At 42.8% G+C, this 21,247-nt stretch overlaps 3 protein-coding genes across 4 annotated transcripts; 2 read left to right on the top strand and 1 right to left on the bottom strand.

Moving 5' to 3' along the window:
• The first annotated feature begins 4,713 nt into the window (after positions 1-4,713).
• Positions 4,714-10,438, top strand: LOC121588281 (probable peptidyl-tRNA hydrolase 2). 2 transcript variants are annotated; one of them, XM_041906019.1, is made up of 3 exons: positions 4,714-4,759; positions 9,766-9,901; positions 9,979-10,438. In XM_041906019.1, exons 1-3 carry the CDS (start codon positions 4,749-4,751, stop codon positions 10,348-10,350), a joined length of 519 nt encoding a protein of 172 aa, XP_041761953.1. In that variant the 5' UTR covers positions 4,714-4,748; the 3' UTR covers positions 10,351-10,438. The 2 variants fall into 2 exon arrangements, with proteins under 2 accessions (XP_041761953.1, XP_041761952.1); XM_041906018.1 differs by lacking the exon at positions 4,714-4,759 and having other exon boundaries at positions 9,533-9,901; positions 9,979-10,427.
• Positions 10,439-10,440: 2 nt separating this feature from the next.
• LOC121588280 (transcription initiation factor TFIID subunit 1-like) lies at positions 10,441-18,291 on the bottom strand. The gene is given in 9 exon segments (XM_041906017.1): positions 10,441-11,126; positions 11,297-11,764; positions 12,463-13,476; positions 13,479-13,868; positions 13,871-14,383; positions 14,386-14,427; positions 14,430-14,799; positions 14,873-14,910; positions 14,913-18,291. Coding segments are annotated over 9 exon segments (6,462 nt in total). The 5' UTR covers positions 17,941-18,291; the 3' UTR covers positions 10,441-10,527.
• Positions 18,292-18,901: 610 nt separating this feature from the next.
• Positions 18,902-20,860, top strand: LOC121588850. The gene is made up of 3 exons (XM_041907279.1): positions 18,902-19,454; positions 19,528-19,768; positions 19,832-20,860. The coding sequence occupies exons 1-3, from the start codon at positions 19,322-19,324 to the stop codon at positions 20,040-20,042; spliced, it is 585 nt and encodes a 194-aa protein (XP_041763213.1). The 5' UTR covers positions 18,902-19,321; the 3' UTR covers positions 20,043-20,860.
• The last annotated feature ends 387 nt before the right edge of the window (positions 20,861-21,247 follow it).

Genomic DNA, 21,247 nt, shown 5'->3' with positions numbered 1-21,247 from the left:
TGTTTCATTATTTAATGCATTTCTTCTTTTAAATTATCTTCAAATTTTCTGTTACTATAGTTCGTTTTGCTTTTAATATTTTTATAATCTTTATGAGTTTGATCGTTCATTTGATTCGTATTTATATAGTTTTCGTATTTTAGATTGTAAGTACGACTTTTATGTTGTTTAATATTATTATTCAACTGTGTATGATTGGTTTGTTCTGTTTTTATATAAAAGCATTTGATTTTTTTGGAATTGTTTTGACTACTGTTGTTATAGTTGTATTCGCGATTATTATATCCTTGGTTAACTTGATTGTTACTGCTACAATTGTTTAACTGAGAGTGGCGTTTATAGAAACTGTAATTGTTATTATTTCTATAACTGTAGTTGTCGGATGGCGTTTGAGTTGTTATTGATTGATTAAAATTTGGGTAAATTTGATAATTAATTAGGGTATCTTTATGTTGAAAATGCCTATTGTTGCTTCTATTGTTGTTCTGTCCATATTTAACGGGTGGGAACCTGGGTGGGTTTTGTGTATGAAATCTGTTATTATTTGGGAATTCGTTGAAATTGTTACTTCCCTGGTAGTTGTTTCCATACCCTCTATTGTTCCTGGTAGCGTTTGAATATAGGATCTTTATATGATCATTCTTTCCCTTTTTCATTCTGTCTTCTAGCTCCAACTCTACTGCTCGCTCTATTGCTTCATGCAAGGTTTCGAATTTACTCGATCTCATTATAATTTTGGTCTCAAAATCTTTGAGTCCATAACTCAATGCACTGATTCCTGATTTAGTTGCTTTTTTTCTGGCTACTTCTGGTGCTATCTCTTCTGCAATGTATGCTTCTTCTAGTTGTTGGGTTAGTTTTTCAATAACGCTTCCAAAATCTTCTATGGTTCCCGTCTGTTTAGTACTATCCATTTTCAATACTATGATCTCTGGTGTTACCTTTATGCTGCACCTGTTTTGTAATTTGCTAACTATTTCTTCAATTGAGGTTGGGGTTTTCCCTACGACACTTCGCGCTTTTCCTGTAAGACGTCCTAATACCAGTTCTATTATTGTTTCTTTATTTTCTGGATTTACTATTTTCTTTAGTACGTTTAAATTTGACACCACCTCTTTCAAATCTTTCTCATTACCGTCATATTTTGATATGAGAGAAGTGGTGATTTTAATCAATTCCATAATTTGAGCCATTTCAAATTGGTTCTCTGATAATGTCGTAAATTTCCTAAGTATTTGCCCTTAATGTTGTTAATGCACAGAGCCTGTAGTTGTTCAGCTGTTTCGCCTGATCATAAATTATATCTGATTTTTTAATATATTTTCTAATAGTTTTTGCATCATTCAGTTTCGTTATTGTTAGTATTGTTATAGTCTATAGATAATTAAAGTAAATTCCTGACCTTTTTTTTTGTTGCTATTTTTGCACATTTATGCAGTCTCATCAGTAAAATTTTAAATTTACGGTACCTTTTTTTTAAATACATAGCATGTATTTTTGTTGTTGCTGCTCATGATGATGCTGCGCTCGTTACCGGTGCTTGGTGTTTTAATCCGTGCTTGGTGTTTGATATGAATTTCTATGATGTCATCAGTCGTCGTTCGATGTCTTGTCGGGATTGGGACCCTTTGTCCATTCGTGTCTGCCAATCCATATTGGACAGTGAGCTCGTCTCGTCTTTTCGTCTTCCACGTTGGGAACGGCTGTTCCTTTCAATCTCGCTGGCCAAAACTTGTTTTGCACTGCTTTTTATTATTCCATATCACTTGCTCCACGAATCGTATAGATTACCAAAATGAGTTATATTATATAGGAAGTTGCATGTTATTGATTGCATCACGTTTTGCTAGAGTTTTCAATATTTTGAAAACGGTTTTAATTACTTTTTGCATGAGTATGATAGCAAGAAGTATCAGCACCAGGTTCAGTTTTAACTCATGGGTTTCATGCTGCTCTGAGTGAACATTTTGTGTTTGAATAATGGTAAGATCATTATCACCATTGACATTAGCTTTAGGGTTTGATGCGTCGTTACCCATTTTATAAATCTGTGCTGTACTGTGGGTTATTGTGAAAAGTTAGCATTTTTTTAAGCTTTCATCGTTTCTCATTTCAACGTTACTCTACTTGGTAAATCGATCGCAAGAGCGTTCATACGTTTTTACACATTGGGATAGGTTCTTACAATACTGTGTACGGATAATGTTTGTTCATCAGTTAAACATTCATTTTGCACTTACACTGCACTAAATGTTTTTATTTTTTTATTTTGCACTGCACCGAACTTGCTTGTAGCTGTTCTTTCACCGTTATTGTTTTTTTGTTTACATATGGGTTACTTGCCCCAGCTGCGTTGATGAATGTTCCGTAAAAAAATGCACATTTGACACTTTTTTTTTCACTTTCCGTCGATAGCCGGTTATGGTCACAATACTTTTGGTTCGTCACACGACACTTACGCTTTACGTTACCGTTGTACGTATCACATTTTACTTGATTTTTACTTTAACTTCTGCCCGTCGATTGCAGATTATGGTCAAAGATAATGGAAAAGTGTGCGACTTTTATAAATAATGTGTGTGGTTTGAAGCAAGATTGTGTGAAGCTATGAATTAAAATGTGCTTTTGTTTGCAATAAAAGTGATAAAATATTTATAAACCAAGTTTGATGTGTTAAAGTTTTTCTTTTGATTCGAGTGCACCAAGTCCGTGTGAAGGGAAGTGCACAGCGAGCTAAGAAAGAAACGAGCGGGAGGGGGTTTCAGTCCAGCGCAGCGCAACCCAAGTGCCACAAATCCACTAAACGACCACTAAACGGCTTCTAAACGACTCAAGTTCTCTACCTAAACGGAATATAGAAAGACTTCGTTTAGCAGACGCCAAACGACTCATGCATTCTAAAAATAGCAAAAAAGCTGGTGGCGCTATCTGTTGGTGGGATACCCCAACCAGTTGAGCTTCATCGCTTGGAGGAGAGCTTTCTCATTTCCTCTGTACTGTTGTATGGTTTCGCATTGAAGTTATGCATCGCTAGAGCTAGAACGGCGATACGATTGTTTAAATACTAAACTCCAACGGAAACCACCAGCACTGAAGCAAGTGAGATATGTGCAATGGTCATTGGTGTTGATACCCACGTATCTAACCACACGACCATTTATATAGATTTTTGCTCAGAAAGTAAGAAGCCCAAGCGCCACAGATTAAGCTTAAACGACTGGAAAATTGAATATCCATAGAAAAAAAATGAAAGCTCCACAGCTTCATTGGTTTGATCAATAGATGGCGTATTACAACTCATCATCATATTGCTATCCTTTTCTTGCAATGTGTTTCGACAAGTTGCATTTTATTATGACCTATATAGCCTTCTAACTTTCTGAGCAAAAATCTATATAAATGGTCGTGTGGTTAGATACGTGGGTATCAACACCAATGACCATTGCTCAAATCTCACTTGCTTCAGTGCTGGTGGTTTCCGTTGGAGTTTAGTATTTAAACAATCGTATCGCCGTTCTAGTTCTAGCGATGCATAACTACAATGTGAAACCATACAACAGTACAGAGGAAATGAGAAAGCTCTCCTCCAAGCGATGAAGCTCAACTGGTTGGGGTATCCCACCAACAGAGAGCGCCACCAGCTTTTTCGCTATTTTTAGAATGCATGAGTCGTTTGCCGTCTGCTAAACGAAGTCTTTTTATATTCCGTTTAGGTAGAGAACTTGAGTCGTTTAGAAGCCGTTTAGTGGTCGTTTAGTGGATTTGTGGCACTTGGGAAGGCTATATAGGTCATGATAAAATGCAACTTGTCGAAACACATTGCAAGAAAAGGATAGCAATATAATGATGAGTTGTAATACGCCATCTATTGATCAAACCAATGAAGCTGTGGAGCTTTCATTTTTTTTCTATGGATATTCAATTTTCCAGTCGTTTAAGCTTAATCTGTGGCGCTTGGGAACTCGCTGGAACCAAGTGGGCTACCAGTTCAGCGCAGCGCAAGCCGAAAGAAACGGAAAGGAAGGGGTATGAGGAAAATACAATGAAACAGCGCGAGCGAGCGTTCTTTTCAGTGAAGGCGCATCGTGCATTTTAAAGGCATGCAATAGAGCGCATTCTCTCCGTGGTAGCGCTCCATCCACCATTTTTAATTTTTAGCCCAAAACAACGGACTTCGGATCCGATCTTGGGCCGGACTCCCACCGTGTGTTTCTACCTACCCCTCGCCTGAAAATTTCATGCTCTTTGTCTGTCGGGTAAACTTTAACCGCCGACAGCGAGATTCAAATTTAAATGATTTTCTTTGACGAGCTATTCTCGGAGTCTCCACAACTGACATTTTCTACTTATTATGAACATTAAACTTAACGGATAAAATTTTGAATTCAAAACGCATGTAGCATTTTTCAAGTGCCAGCCAAACAAACGTGCATCAGCGCGATAAGTAACAAATGAGGATAGCGATCCTTGAAAGCATCCCAAGCGCCACATATTATGCTAAAACGACTGAAAAATCAAATATCTGTAATTTTCGGTAGGATAAATGGAAAATCTGTAGTTTTTGGGCGGTCATCTGTGAATCGGTAGGCATATCAAAAATCGGTAGGAATACAGATAAATCGGTATTTCTGGTCACTCTGGCTATAAACTTCACACCAACCAACAGATTAAATGTCATCGAACAAAACAAACGAATTTCACATTCCGCGTGCACTTTCTGCGTGAAGCCGGTAAACTTTCTTCGTAAAATGTTCGACACATTCCATGTTGGTACGTCAAACGGACAACACAGTGTTTTCAAATCAAACGTTGAACGAGTGATACAAAAAAACGATCTTGCAAAATGGTGACGAAGGACAATACCTTCAAAGTGGATTTCAATCTAATGCCACAAAGGCCGAGTCCGGGCTATGTGATACAATTTATTTTGGAAAAAATTGGAATAAAAAAGGAGAGTTTGCTGAAAGTGCAACTTATGACGACAACGGCTATTGCAGTGGTGCAAATAAAAGAATCGGGAGAGGCTATAAAAATAGTTGATAACCACGATGGCAAACACGCGGTGGAGTACAATGGGGAGAAATATTTCATACCCATAAAAATGGAAGACAACTCGACAAGAGTAATAATAAAAAACTGCACGGATCAGATAACTAATGAGGAGATTAAAAAAGCTATGATGAAATTTGGAGAAGTAAAGAAAGTCATTGACTGTGTATGGGAAGCGCCATCCCCGATAGCGGGAATAAGAGATGGTAACCGAGAGGTAACCATCGTAATAGATACACCAATACCATCATTCGTATCTATAAAAGGAGAAAAGGCGCATGTACAATACAATGGACAGCAGAGAACGTGTAAGTACTGCGAACTCAACATGCATTTAGGCATGACCTGTCTCCAGTACAAAAGAACGGTGACAAATAACAACGAGGATGAAGGTACGTATGCCAATATGGTACGGAAGGAAGGGGTAAAGAGTTCGGTACAGAATAGACTACAGTTAGAGAGAGAAGTAGAGGGCTTGAACTTAGAAGGAAAAAAACAAGATAACACTTTGTTCAAAAAACCGGTTAACACAATAAAAGAGCGACGAGCGTATGAGTGCGTAGAAGAAGCTCCTAGCACTAGCAAAGCTAATGCTCAGAAGCGCACAGGAATAGTGGACAGCCACACTACAACAGAAACTGAGGATGAAAGTTGCATGGAAACAGAAACCGAATTAAAAAAACTAAAAGGAAGACCCAAAAAAACAAAAACTCTGTCACAGGAAACAAAACAAGATATTAACACAAACTAATAAACTAAACAATAAAGAAAAATTAAATGAAAATAAAAATGGCGACGATAAATCAAAAGGAATTTAGTCTATTACAGACTAATATAACAAGTTTAAAACGAAATAAAGAAGAATTAGAGAGGATGATGAACGCAAACAAAATTACTATCGCGTGCATTACCGAAACATGGATGCAAGAAGAGGAAATTAATAAAGTAAACGTATCAAATTACAATTTAGTTACCACCAACAGGGAAGATGGATATGGAGGATCAGCCATATACATTAGAAAAAATTTAGCATACAAAGTTATCAAACATAACATAACAGATAAAGAAGTTCAAATTACAGAAATAAAATTAACCAGGGAAAAAAAATAAATATAGTAAGTGTATACATGTCACCTCAATTAAAAATTAATAGATTTAGAGAAAATGTTAGTAAGTTACTACACAACAGATCAGGGAATCAAAAACATATAATAACAGGAGATTTGAACTGTCATCACAAAATATGGGGGAACCCAACAAATGACAGTAAAGGGAACTTTTTATTAAATGAATTAAATGACTCAAATTTATGCTTATTACACAACAAGGAAAAAACACTAATACCCACCGATAGAAACAAAAGAGAAACAGCTGTTGACCTTACTATCATATCAGAAGATATAATAGATAAGTGCCAAAGAACAGTTACAGAACATCATATGGGTGCAACAAATCACAAAACCATAATAACAAAAATAAATGAAATAATACAGGAACACACAGTAACATACACAAATAAACCAAAATTGTTCAAAGAAATAGAAGCAATAGAGGTAAAAGAAACCACAACAGCATATCAGGTAGCAAAACAAATTCAAAAATTAATTAAATCTAACAAAATAACATCGAAAAAAAAAAACCAAAAATATACTGAAATATAGAAACAGAAAAAGCATGGAAAAACAAAATGAACTTAGAAAAATTTTCAACAATGACAAAAGCACGGAAAATAAAATTAACATGAATAAAGGAATAGCTGAATTTAGAACGAAAAAAAGACTTAATAAAATAAAAAAATTTGAGGACAAACTAGAGAAAGTAGATTTCAACAGAGATCCAATAAAACTATATGAATTCTTACAAAAAATGGAAGGGAAATTCAAGAGTAAAACAAAAGCAGGAAACATAATAGAAACTGACAGGAAAGCAGCAAAAATTTTCTTAGACAAACATTTTTTTAAAAATAAAAAAGGAAACAAGAAGCCTTATAGAAACTTTAAACCTAACAAAGATATCATAGATATACATAAATGGAATCGCTTATTAAAAAAGAAAAAAATACAGCACCAGGTCACGATGGAGTATCATATGAAATACTAAAGAAAATAAATGAAAAAACAAGACTTGTAATGGTTAATGAAATAAATGAAATGTGGCACAAAGGAATTATAAAAAAACATTACAAAAAAATGAAAATAATAACATTCCCAAAAGCAAACCTAGATAAAAACGATCCACTGAATTATAGAGGTATTGCTCTTATACCAGCTATTATCAAAATGGCCAATAGTGCAGTGTTGGAAGAAATGAACAGGTATTGGAATATTAATAAAGTAATTCCAGGAACAACATTCGGATTTATCAAAAACAGGTCTATAAACAATTGCACAAATTACATAACGAATCGAATAGGACAAAATAAAAGAGATGGAAAAGCAACAGGGATAATTTTCTTAGACCTAACGAATGCATATGATAAAGTAAGGACAGATATACTTATCTCTAAATTAGAAAAATATCAAACACCAAAAGAAATTATTAGATGGATAGGAGCTTTTTTGAACAACAGAACTATAGAATTAAACACAGAAGATACAATAATTAATAAACTAATATCAGACGGACTTCCTCAAGGAGATGTGCTATCGCCAAGCCTATTTAACATATATACTAAAGACATACATGACAAAATAAATAGGTTGGGAATACAAATAATTCAATATGCGGATGATTTTGCAATTATTACACAAAGTCATAGTCATCACATACTACAAACAAAAATGCAGGAGATCATGAAACAGTTTTCAGACATAACGGATGAATTAAAACTAGAAATTAACACAGAAAAAACTAAATTCATGATTTTTGATACGAAAAATAATAATATAAAAATAAGGATAAAAGGAAAATCAATAGAGAAAGTTAATAACTACAAATACTTAGGATTATGGTTAGATAATAAACTAACATTCAAAAAACAAATAGATGCAATGAAAACAAAAACACAAAAAAGACTAATGACAATAAAAAGAATTTGCAATTACCGCAATAAATTAAATCCTAACAAAACAATACAAATTCACAGAAGTTTTATTAGAAGCAATTTAGAAATAGGAACAGCATCAATAAGAAATGCAAAAAAAGAACTACTGAAACAGTTAGATACAATACAAAATCAATCTCTAAGAAAAGTTACAGGATGTACCAAAACAACTCCTATACCCTCACTAATGGCCATAGCGGCAGAAATTCCTTTAGGCATAAGAGCAAAGTACCTCGCGAGCAATGAGCAAGCAAAAGAGATTGCACATTCAAAAATTCACAGAAATCTACTATGGGACACAAACCAAAATCACAACACCAGAAACAACAATAACAAGTACAAAACATATTACGAAAAATTGTATGAAGAAAACAAAAACATCATAAACAAAATGGATAATATAGTAATAAATGATAACACTAAAAGAGTAAAGATAATATACAATACCCGGATAATATAACGAAAAATCAACATACAAACAAACAAATCCTCAAAAGATATTACCAACAAGAAATAGAGTTTTTAAAAAAAACAAACACAATTATTTACACGGATGGAAGCAGAACAGATGATGGTTGTGGTATAGGTATATACATCAAGCCACACAACAACAAAAATATGTACTGGAGCTACAAATATAAATTAAAAAACAACACACCCATTACCTCAGTAGAACTGACTGCAATAGACAAGGCATTACAAATAGCAGTGGAAAACAACATAATAAATCCTATACTATATACGGATAGTAAAGCGGCTTGCAGCATCATAAAAAGGGAACAAGATAACAACAACATAGAGGAAAGTACATACAATATTATTAAAAACAGTTTAAAAATAAATGCTCAAATCAGATGGTTACCGGGACATATTGATATCGAAGGTAATGAAAAGGCGGATGACTTAGCAAAAAAGGGAGTAACGACAGACAACATTATGGAAAACAATTAAGAAAAAGTGACATCAAACTTATGTTTCAACAAAGAATGATTTTGGAAACGCAGGAATGGTACACAACGGAAATACAACATAAAGGGAAAAAATTCGCAGAATACCAGAAAGAATTCAAAGAGATAACTGGCATAAAACGATAAATATAAATGCAAATGAAATAAAGACTATGAATCGGATACTAACAGGACATGACTTCTCAAAATACTGGCTAAAAATACTTAAAATTGAAGAAAATGATATATGCGATGTTTGCCAAGTACAGGAAACGGGCAAACATCAAATATTTCACTGTACAAAATACAACAATGAAAGACAGAAATACCCCAACATCCGAGAAGATCTATTTAGCAAACACTGGAAAAATAATGATGGAAAAATAATAAAAGAAATAATTAGATTCATACAAGACACAAAAATCTCCCTATAATGAAAAAAAAAAAAAAATAACTGCAAATTTGAACAGCACACAAAAACATAGACAACATGATCATATGAACTTTGAAAGACAAACCATAAACACAACATAGAAATGTCAAAACCATCAGCAAGTAAACAACACAAATACAACGGTACCAACATTGGAGAGGTATATGACTAAGGCAGTCGAAAACCTAAGAGCGGTACGTCTTTGAATGTGGCTTTATTAAGCATAGGCTTTATAAAACATAGAAGACTATATCCTGCTCCACAAAAGAAGAAGAAGAAGAAATGTTCGACACAAGTGTGATCGTAGGCATATCCGCCACTATTGTATCTTTTGCGGTGGGATATGCCGTCGCAAGACGGTCTCCTCTGGATGGTAGCAGGTCAGCTTCGGCAGAAAAGCAAGACACCAAAAATGAAGGAACCGACAAGGTAAACCATCAACGCCGGGCAGCCCCGGGGAATATGTAAAACAGTACGTAAAATGTGAAATCATGTTGCGATTTTAGATTTTCGCCGACATGGGTGGAGAGTACAAAATGGTTCTCGTCGTGCGGAATGACCTGAAGATGGGCAAAGGCAAGATAGCGGCACAGTGTGGCCATGCAGCCGTTGGAGCGTACGAGAGTGGAGTGCGGAACACGCCGGCGGCGATCCAAAAGTGGCAGAACGGTGGACAGGCCAAAATCGCACTGAAGGTGGACACCGAAGAAGCCATGATGGAAATTTACCGAACGGCGAAAGCGAACAAGCTCAATTGCTGCCTAATACGCGACGCTGGGCGTACGCAGATTGAACCTAACACTAAAACCGTGCTAGCCGTTGGACCAGCCCCAAACGTGGCCGTGGACAGTGTGACGGGTCATTTGAAGTTGCTGTAAGAGCTGAGTTGCCGCAATACAGTTTGCTTTTAAGAAACCACCCAAACACGTGGATGGAGTCATCATTTCGATCGCGCAAGCAATATCCGAAACCCGATGATTGTCGATTTTGGATTTTGTTTGCAGGTTTTATTTCTGTACTTCACATATATCCACCTAAACATAACATATCCGCATTTAGAACCAAAGATCACCACCCTCATCGTTATCATCGTTATCGTCTCGCACCTCATCCATCTGCAAGTTGGTCTTCTCATCATCGCTGTCGGAAATGGCCAGATCCGAGTGTAGCGTTTGCAGCGTCGGAAGGGCAGCAGGTTGCTGGGATGGATTGTCCATCGACTGACCAGTCGGGTCGGGTTGATACTGAAATTGCTGCTGCTGCTCCTGGTCGTTGGCTTCTTGTCTGCCAGCGTCTTGAGAGTATTCGCTGCTAGGAGCGTTCTGGTCCACGGAATAGCTTGCTTCCGAAGATTGTTGAATGCCTGCGTCGTTGCGTCCTGAGTCACCTGTCTGCTGCCGGCTGGACATGCCTAAGAAATCACTCGGATCGTAGTTGGGGTCGATCTCCATGGACTCATCCTGGGCCGAGTTGTAGTACTGTGCACTGCTGAGCTGAACCATCGCCTCTGCTGCTTGCTGGCTGTCGTCCTCGCTTTGCGGAGGCATCATACTGGAGGTCGTGTTCGACTGCTCCAGCGTTACAGAAACGCCTTCATTATCGCTTGTGCCCACTTCCTCAAACTCTTCATCATCCGTTGAATATTGATGACCTGCTGCGCGTGTGGGAACGAAATGGAAATGGTTAGAAACCGCCGTTATGATCAAATTAAAATTCACAACCAAACGCTACGAACAATTTCCCTTCCGTGTCTGTAAACCGTGTCTATAACATCATTGCTCTCATTGCATCTCGCGCCAAAGTATAGCAACTTTGACAACTTACCTCGTTTTTGTGCAGTGGCCAACCGAATGGGTTGGAAGGTAGATTGGTTTCGTGCGTCATAGCCAAAGCTATCCGGAAGTAGCGAAGACTGCGATTCGTTAAACCCAGCCGGAATGGCACCGCCACCGCCGTACTCATTTCCGTACTGGTTCGGGAAACTACCGTACCCGGAAGAAGGTCCTGGCATTTCGTCATAGTTGTCCGCACCCAGGTTCATCCAGTTCATTTCGTATGCCGAAGCAGCTACGTTAGGATGCATCATCTGCGAGCTTTCGGGCACCGTGCTACTGCTGCTACGGGAAATTGCACGCGGTGCCTCCGTGTCGCCTACAAAGCCCGCCATTCCGCCCACATTCGAACCGAGCTTCGGCCCAGGGCGGTGATATGAAGGAATGGCATTCGGTCGAACGATTGGGAAAGGCATTGCCGACTCGGAATAGGCCGTACCGTACGGTCGGCGGGCAAAATCTATCACATTTACAGAAAGGGGGAAAAAGTGATGCCTTTAAGTGGTTGTACACCTCAGCAAATGACCGCGTTGGGCCCGTGGATGAAGAGATTGCATTTTAAAACTCGATAGACACAAACGATTGAGTTTGGATGCATTTAGTTACGCGGGGATTATGGGCCGAAAGGCAAGGACGATGAAACACAGCAAGCAGAAGCGAACGATAGTTAGGCGCATACGACGTGTTCCATTTCACAAATGCACATTGAAATATTAATAACAATAATGAAACAATATTTTGAGGAGTCTTGCCATCGCACAATTGCAAGACGAAATGAACAGTTTCCCTTTGTTTTTTTTAATCAGCTAGCAACGGTTCGAATTAATAATATGATTTTTGATCAATAATCCTTCTGGCATGAATGTATAGAAGGTCGATATCGATGAATAGATTCTTTGAGAAATATATTAGTGGATGAAATATCGGTTAATTTCAAACGAAGCAGCAAACGGTTATGTTTTATGTACACGAACACTTCCGGCTGAAGCCGGGGACGATGACAGATCTTCAAAGATGCACTTGTTATTATTAGTAATGATGTTATAGTACACGATCGACACACAAAACATTCACACACTGACACATATGTACATAAAGGTAGCGATGAAATAATGTGAAAGAAAAATATACACACACGCACATGTGCACCGTACTTACCATCGTCCTTGGCGGCTTTGCGTTGACGAGCTCGAGCACGCTTCGCCTCTGCCCTCGCTGCCTTCGATGCATCGGTTGAAGAGGGAGGCCTGTCGGGGTTGCTATCGTTACCGCCGTCTTCCAGGTCGGGCGTAGTGTCGCGAGAACCACCGCCTGCATCACCCTTCGACTCCTGCTCATCATCCTCCCAGTCCATGTCATCGTCCTCATTGCGCGCCCGTTCCTGCACCAGGGCAATGTTCTTCTCCAAATGGGCCACGCTGTGCTCCATCGCGTCCAGCGCCTGCCGGGCGGCTTCCACCATCTGGCGGGCCTGCTTAGTAAAGTTTGCCTCGGCACCATTGTACTGCTCGCTGTTGTCCGCAATCAGATGCAGGTCGGCCAGAAAATCGATCCTCGAGTGGTATTTGTGCGAAGCGACCTTCTTCGACACCTTCTCCAGATCCATCGGTCGGCGGATGATGGTGTAGTAATCCTTCACCAGCCGCTTGTTGACCGGTTTCAGGAATGGCCAGCTTTCCGGCATCGATTTCAGCTGTCCATTGACGTACTCGCCCAGAATGTAGGACAGTGCGACCTGGTCGTCATCGTCCAGCAGTGGATTGATGCTTTTCTCGAGCCGCGTCAGCCGCTCTTCCCGCTCCTGTATGCTCTCCTTACACCGCTCGAGCAGGCGCTGGGCCGCGACCGTGAGCGAACTTTTCGCACCATTGTACAGAGCCGAATTCTCGACGATCTGGTTGATGTCCATGAGGAACTCGTCGCGCGTTTGGTACTTCTTCTGCCGCACGTTGTCGCGTATCGTCTGCAGATCCATCGGTCGCTGCACGATCTTGTGATAGTCGACCACCTGCTTCGCATTGACCGGAAACAGGAACGGTTGCACGTCCTGCATATCGCGCAATTCGTTCAGCACCTGCTCTAGCACGGACGAAAACACCACCACCGGATCGGTGCGCTGGCGATTCGTGGTTTTATTGTGCCGCTGCAGATAGTCACAGTGTGAATCGCCCCGACCCGCCGGCGCTTCTTACCGACCGCCTCCTTGGGGACCTTCAGCAGCAGCGTTCGGCGCTTCACGTCTTCGTGGCGTTTCAGCAGCTTACTACTGAGCTTCACCTTTGTGCCGTCGACGTTCACCAGGTCGGCCTCGTCGTCAGCGTTCAGCTCCTTCTCGATCTCCTCCTCCTGCTCCTCGGTCATGGCGACGTTCAGCGAAGGCGTTGCCAAAATGCCCGAATACTGCGGACACGCTTTGTTGGTACGCATGTGGCCGACCTGACCGCAGGCGCCACACTTGAGCTTCAGGTCCGGCTTGATCTTTGCCTTTCGGCGCGACGACGACGAAGGGCTGTGCTCCTTGCTCGCTCCCGGAGTGCCTGCTGCGCCCGCACCGGAAGGCCCCGCCCGGAACCGTCCAGACTGCGCCCGGATATGTCGAGCATGCGGTTGGCAAACGGTTTCGGCGTGTTCGTTTCCCGATCTCCCAGACTGATGGGCGTACCGACCGAACTGTGCGGATTTTGCATTTGCATGCCGATCTTTTGCTGATTTCGCTTGATACGCCGCAGCTGCTCCTGGATTCGTCGTTTCTCGCGCTTCATTTCCTCCTTCAGGGCTTCGTCGAGTGTGGCAAACTGGCGAATAAACGCTTCATCCTTGGTGGTGCGTATTTTCACGTACGCATCAATCACGGGACTGCGCCGCACCAGCTCCACGCGGGTGTACTCGCGCCCCTCGGCATTCTTGAAGGTGCGCGTGATTTTCAAAATCTTCGCCGTGCTTGACTGCTGCTCGTCCTTCATGCCTTCGTCGTCCTTTTTCTTCTTCTGCCCCGAACCACCCTGCTCTTCCATGATCTTTCGCAGCAACTCTTGCCGTTCCTGTTCCTCGCGCTCGAGCGACAGCTGGGTGGACGTTTCTTGTTCGCCAGCATGTTCTCCAGATTCTTGCCCAGCTCCTCCAATCGGACTCCTCCGACGCGGTCGATTCGCCCTCGTCCGTGGACAGCACCTCGGACGAGGCTAGCACACGGTTCTGCAGATCGAAGATGCGCTGGCATTCCTCCTTGTAGCGCTCCTGGTGCTCGGCGATCGAGAACCGGTTGCCGCGCGAGAACTTGTCCATGCCTTCCTCGCCCGCCTTGGCCTTCTCGGTCGAAAGCGTGCGCACGACGTCGATAACTTCCCAGCGGGACAGTTTCTTAATTTCCTCCTCCGGCACCTGGAACTTGCGCAGCAGCGCTTTAGCATTGTTTAGCGACAATCGCCGCAAATCGGCATCCGTACCGGTGACGGTACGCTTTGGTTGGCTTTCCGTTTCCTCTTTGTTTTGTTGCTGCAATAGATAGAGATTGTTAAATAAGCATGGCGCAAAGATGCCACCGACCACAAGCAAACAGTACACTCACGGTTGGTTTGTTGGGCATTCGCACGTAGGAAAACCCTTCCCGCAGCCGGTCGGGTCGGCCGGTCCGTTCAGCTGCAGGATACACTTCCCCCGCATTGCCTGTATGTAGGCGCGGGTCGTATTCCACGGAGCTACCTTCACCTCATCGTCCATCTTCAGCTGCATCTCCTCGTCATCGTCCTCCTGCTGGGCGAAGATAAACTTCTCGCCGTAGCCCGCATCCTTCAGCCGCTGCTCGGCTGCGATCATGCTAAAGTACGCGCAGCACTGTTCCGGCGAGACCATCGCACGTATCTCCTCCTCCGACGGCAGCCGGAACTCTGGCTTAATGACCCAAAAGTTCGAATCCATACCGGTGCGCTTGAAATCCGCACACAGCTTCAGTCGCTTGCGAATGCTGCTCTCCGAGTGTGCCGGGAACGCTTTCTTGATGTCGTCCATCCGGATCTTGCGCGGATTGTCCCTGCTCTTCCAGAACAGCCGGTAGATGAACACCTGCAGAAAGTCACGCACGAAGTTGTTCGCACGCTTCGAGTTCGGTCCGGGCACCTCGTACAGCGGGCACTCCTGGCCGGCCGTGAACAGCGCGTCCATCTCGCGCACGAAGTAGTTGTTGCGGGTACGAATCACGAGAAAGTCTGTTTCCTGTATCGTGTGCGGATAGATTGGCGCCCGGTACATGTTGTTCTCGATCGCCTGAATGCACTGCCCGTGGTGAAGAATGCCCAGGAAGGGTGACGTGTGGGCGTAGTGCGTCTCGCCGAAGCGGAACTCGGGCGGTCCGGGATCCTTGCCCATTTTGCGTTTGTAAAAGTTCTTTATCTTCGATGCCATGCCGACCTGATTCATCAGCGGCGGATGTTCCTCGCAAAACTCGATCAAGATCAGCTCGCCATCCCGGCCGGTAAGATCTTCCGGGGTGCGCATGAAGAACACATCGCCACCGCCCGACGCAATACGCTCCAGCTCTCGCTGCTTGGCCTTCTTCTTGATGTGCTTCTGCAGCGGCAGCACCGGTTGCGGATTGCTGGAGGCGAGCGAACCGTACGAGTACTTTTTCATTGGCGGCCGATGGAACATGCGCAGCTTCATCGGTCCCATGTGCGTCGGTACGAACGGTGCCCGCAGCTCTACGGTCGGTGTCGAGTGCTGCAGCAGGTTGCCACCGCCGACCTTGATCTTGAGCGTCGCTTCCGTCGACTTGGCCATGTAGAACACGTCGTTGGAAATGTTGTACGGATCGCGATCGGGGCTCTTGGGCGGCGGTGGCGGCGTGTCCTCCGCCAGCACGTTAATGACGCCCGCTTTGCCGAGCAGGATCTTTGATTTCTTCACGTGCGGATGGGGGATCTTCACCTTCGGCTGTGGCCCGGTGTTGCGCACGATCTTCGACGGATCGATATCGTCCGGAATGCAGAGAATAATGTTCTCGTCGTTTGCATCCAGCGTCAGGACCTTCGGTTTCGGGATCTTGGTCACTGCTTCCGCGTCCCAAATCACGTCATCCTCCCACTTGTCGTACACGAGCTCGTCGTTCTCCACCGGGAAGATGCTGTACCAGGCGTCCTCGTTTTCTTCCTGTGCCTTCTGGGCCGCATTGATGATCATTTGCGTTTTGCTCATCTTGCTACCGCTCGACCCTTTCGAGCCCGTGCTGGCGGGCGATGCTGGCAGCGTCTTTCCCGGCTGACTGAATGCTCCGGCGGTGCGTGAACCGCTCGACGGCAACCAGCCGGCCGCATTCACCTTCGAGTTCAGCTTCTGCAGCACCTTGTGCTTGATGTCGTTCCCATCCCACACCACGTCGTCCTCCCAGTGCAGCTGTGACACCATCAGAAACGCATCGTCCGGGAACGCTTTGTTGTCGGTGACGGACGTTACCGAAGGCAGCGCTTCGAGCTTTGCCGGATCGGCTTGCTTAAAGCCGTAGTTGAAATCTTCGCCCGTATCCGGCACATCCAACATGTCGTACCACTTTTGTGCCGGACCGTAGCGCCAGTCGGCCACCTTCGGCTTCGAGTCGCCCTTGCTGTCCGACTCTTTATCCTTGATTTCCTTCTCCTCGTCCGCTTCGCGGCTCGTAAAGCGCAACTCTTCATCGGACGCCCACATGTCCTTCGGCGGGAGCGGTGCGTAGGTCGGCGTGAAGTACTGCCGACGCCTCGGTTCGTCCGAGTCCGACGTCGAATCGGAACCGTCGCGCGGTTTCCTGGAGGACGATTGAGACTTTTTGTTCCGTCGTCGCCTAACGCTGCGCCAAATCTGCGGTAGGCTGGAAATTTTGCCCGGCCCGAAAAGGCGCGAGAAGCGCAACACCTTGTCCGGTCGAAAGTCGGGGAAGAACTCGCGCACGTCTACGTTTTGATACTTGGACGGTAACATTGCGGCTAGCGGGGTTTCTAGCTTTTTCGGTTTATCCTTCGAAGCGTCGTCCGTGGTGGTGGCGGTGGTGGAGGTGCCGGTAGTGCCGGTAGTGCCGTCAGCACTAACCGGGGCCGTCGGCGGGGGCATAAGGTCCTTATCGTCCACACCGTCCGCGCCACTGACATTTTCTTCCTTCACGGCGGTCGTATCAGAAGTTCCTCGAGCATCGACGCGTGTGCACGGTATCGCCGCTTCAATATCGTCGATATCATCTTCTACTTTGATATTCTTTTTGTCCTCCTCCTTCGCTTCATCGGTTTCATCCGTCTTGCTTACCGTCGGTGGAGGAACTGCTGACTCTTCCGCCAGCTCGGTTATGTCCGAATAATCCACCGCACAGTCGGCTTTGATTTTGTAGTTCGCTCCGTCACTGTCATCGTCGTAGCGTCGCCGATCGTCATCGCTCGAGGAAGAATCATCACTATCGCTGTACGGGCGGCGCGTAGGCTTCTCGGCATCGTCATCTTGCAGAACGTCCGCGAGAAAGGACGACAGACCCATGCGGGAGAGCGAAGACAGCTGCTGCTTTGCTTCCTCGTCAAGAAAATCCCCATCCAGGTGCCCATTTTCGTCGACGTTCCCGAACAGGAAGCCAGCCAAATTGAGACCTCCCTCATTTTCGTTGTCGCTGTTACTGTTACTCATGGTTTTGCAGTCGTTTGGATAATTTGCTTGCAAGAAAATTATTGTGTAAGTAGAAATGTTGTCTGACGTGCGTAATCCCGGCCGCTGGGAGGCATCATATGCACAACAATGCAGGCTGTGTGCAAAACAACAAAATAGAATTCACTATGCTGGATTCGTTTCCTCACTTTTGTGCTACAATTCTATTGCGCTCACTGCTGCAATGTTTATTCTAAAGAATACAACTATTTGCGACGTTTCGAGCTTAGAGTTTCACTTTAATTTTTGTAAAAATATCTAGCCGCGATGCAGAGTTGCGGCGAGCGGGCTTGTTTTGAGTGAGAAGATTTTCACAACTACATACAACAAGTGTCAAACTTCGGGAAAGTGTCCGAAGCTCGGTTGTTTACTCGTTGTCACGTCATTTAGGTATCACAGCATGCTCTATACATCTTGGTGAGGTATAATGATCGGAAGCCGTACAAATACAGACTGTTCCCTAGTTACGCGGTTCTCGATTCACGCGGATTCGGAGACACGCGGTTTTCTAAATTTAGCTGAACAACTGTCAAATCAGTAGAATTTGCTTCAAGAATTCTAATCTAGTATTAATTTCATTTTTGCTAATGACAAGTAGTGAAACGTTCGTTAAAGACAGTTTGCCATTTGAGAGCCCTTTTCGATTCAAATTTTAACTGAGATTAAAATGAAAATTCGGTCAGGTCATTGAAATAAAATTGTTAATTGGTTCGTACATTTTATAGGATGAGTATGTATGCTTCTAGTAATAATAAGTATTAGAGGGTATTTTCAAGGGCTTTCTGCTGTATAATGGCAGTCCGATGTTGGCTAATATTTTACCTCCTTCCTACACAATCCATGCTATGGACGTAGAGCGCCAGTTGTCACGCGCTAAAATGTCGCACTTGTTTATGACGAAATAAATATGAGTTTTCGATAAACTGCGATGATACATTTCACTTCAGTCGATTTAAGTGGCTCGTGTTACCCAATCAATATGCCTATTTTTTGTTTATAAACGTAAAAAAATGCAAAAAGTATCAATTTATTTTTGTTTACTTCGGAAATAATCTGGCAATAATAATTAATCCTGTAAACAAACTGGATAATTCAACTATTCCGGATGAAGCATCAATTTCGCGTGAGACAAATAGCTCTGTTTGCAAAATTGAGGGTCCTTTGACGCTCTACGTCTATTTGAACGGCGAACCGCTTATTTCGGAAACAGACTGTAAATGGGGTACAGTGTTGCCAAACAGCACCAACGGCAATTGTCAAATTTGAACGTAAACCGAGCAATTGTTTACATTGGCCATCAACGCAACGGCAACAAACGACGACGCTGCCGGAGCGAAGGTGCTCTACCAACTCGTAGCCAAACATGGACCAAAACGGAAAGTTATCGTTTGCGGAATTTAATCAAAAACTTCTAAAATATATTTCAAACAGTGTTCATTGCGATGTGCAAGAGAAAGAAATTATTTCGCGCTTTAAGAAGCTGGTCGAACAGAGAGGTGCGTGTTGCGTTCTACACTGTATGTCTGTTGTTGTAGCTTGATAACTAATGTACCGCTTTTATTGGTTCAGATGCCTGCCTTGAACAACTGCATAAGAAGAAAGAATTGGAACTGGTGTACTCGGAGGACATTAAAGGTTTGCAACAGCAGCACGCGAAAGCAGTCGAAGTGTTGGAAGGTATAGAAAAGAAATGCAACCTTCTTGCGCTAGAGCAGCTGTCGATTGATGGCGCACAGCTGCCGGTGAAAGAATCGACAGAACAGGAAATACCGCGAGGATCGACTGATCCATCACACCAAATGAATGAAATGTGAGTTGAACCATAGTATAGTGGTATGAATATGTTTAATGTCATATTGTTGTCCCTTTTTAGGTTGCTTAACCGATTTTTGCGTAAATATTGCAATCTGTACGTACAGTTCAACGCTAGCGGCAGTGGAATTCGTGTGCTATCGTTAGCCGACAATCAATATTACGAGTTTTGTTTGAACGACACCACAAATGTTGCAGAATTGAGGGAACACATCTGGTCCAACTTAGCTGCCTCTAGTGGGCATTTGAATTCGTGGGAGAGTCTATTGTAGTTTGTTCTGATTTTTTTAAAATAATAGACTAAGATTCAATGCGTGTCTTGGCAGAAAGTGACGATATATCAAATGGACGCAGGCTAGCACATTATTGAAATAAACAGTTATTTTTTGCCGAAAAAAATATCAATTACATTTTGACTGGGCTAGACAATTGATACTTAATATATTGTTTGCGATGTATTATGTGCTGGCAGCTCGACTCATCACTGCATTATACTCTTCAAAGAATCGATTACAACTTAGGTTATGAAGACGCGAATCAATAGCTGTGCGGTCATTTCGGGCTGCAGAAGGACGGTACTAAAAGAAATCCATCTCTGGTTGATATCATGGGTCTGTTTTTTGAATGGTACGGAACCCGTGGTTAGAACCAAGTAACATATAAAAACTCTGGTACAAATCATCGCTTCAAAAAGAAAAATTAATGCATCTTAAACATACTTCATTGATTTTTTACAACTAATTATACTATAAGAATAAACTTCAAGTTAGAGCTTTCTTTTTCTTGATAGTGCTCGATTCTGATTTGAAATTTGTTCTATATATTTTTGAACTGTAAGTTGTCTTTGATCGTACATAGGATGTAAGTCATTGAATGCCGAGCCCACTAGTGGGTACACAGGCAAGCCTTGACCGGCAACGGTTGTTGTGCCATAGCAGAAGATCGATCAATTAGTATATGTCCTCTAATCGCTTAGTACACGTACGAGAAAGTGATCGAGATCCTAAATCGGATGTGGAAGGATCAAAAGGAGAAAAAGGATTCATGCGTCGCTTTCACTGTCTCAGTATTTTATCAAGCAACAAAAGCAGATTTCAAATATTGTAACATGAGTTTCTCGTTGAAATTTAAAAGCTAAGCAACATTCTTCTTCTTCTTTGACACACACACAACAACCGTTGTCGGTCAAGGCCTGTCTGTGTACCACTAGTGGGGGGCTCGGCTTTCAGTGACTTATTGATTACACATATCAGGATAATCAGTCCTACGTATGGGGGCACGGTCTATTCGGGGTTGAACCCATCACGGGCATGTTGTTGAATTGAACGAGTTGACGACTGTACTACCAGACCGGCCCTAAGCAGCATTAGCAAATGTTAAAATGGTGCTTATTTACTGGAGAAAACAGAAAAAAATAATTTGATTATTAATCATTCTCGCTTTACTAGTACACTGCATTCTGTTTATTGCATAACAT

The sequence above is a fragment of the Anopheles merus genome, chromosome 2R (assembly GCF_017562075.2).
Source record: "Anopheles merus strain MAF chromosome 2R, AmerM5.1, whole genome shotgun sequence".
Taxonomy (NCBI): domain Eukaryota; kingdom Metazoa; phylum Arthropoda; class Insecta; order Diptera; family Culicidae; genus Anopheles; species Anopheles merus.
This window is presented reverse-complemented; position numbering and strand designations above follow the sequence as displayed.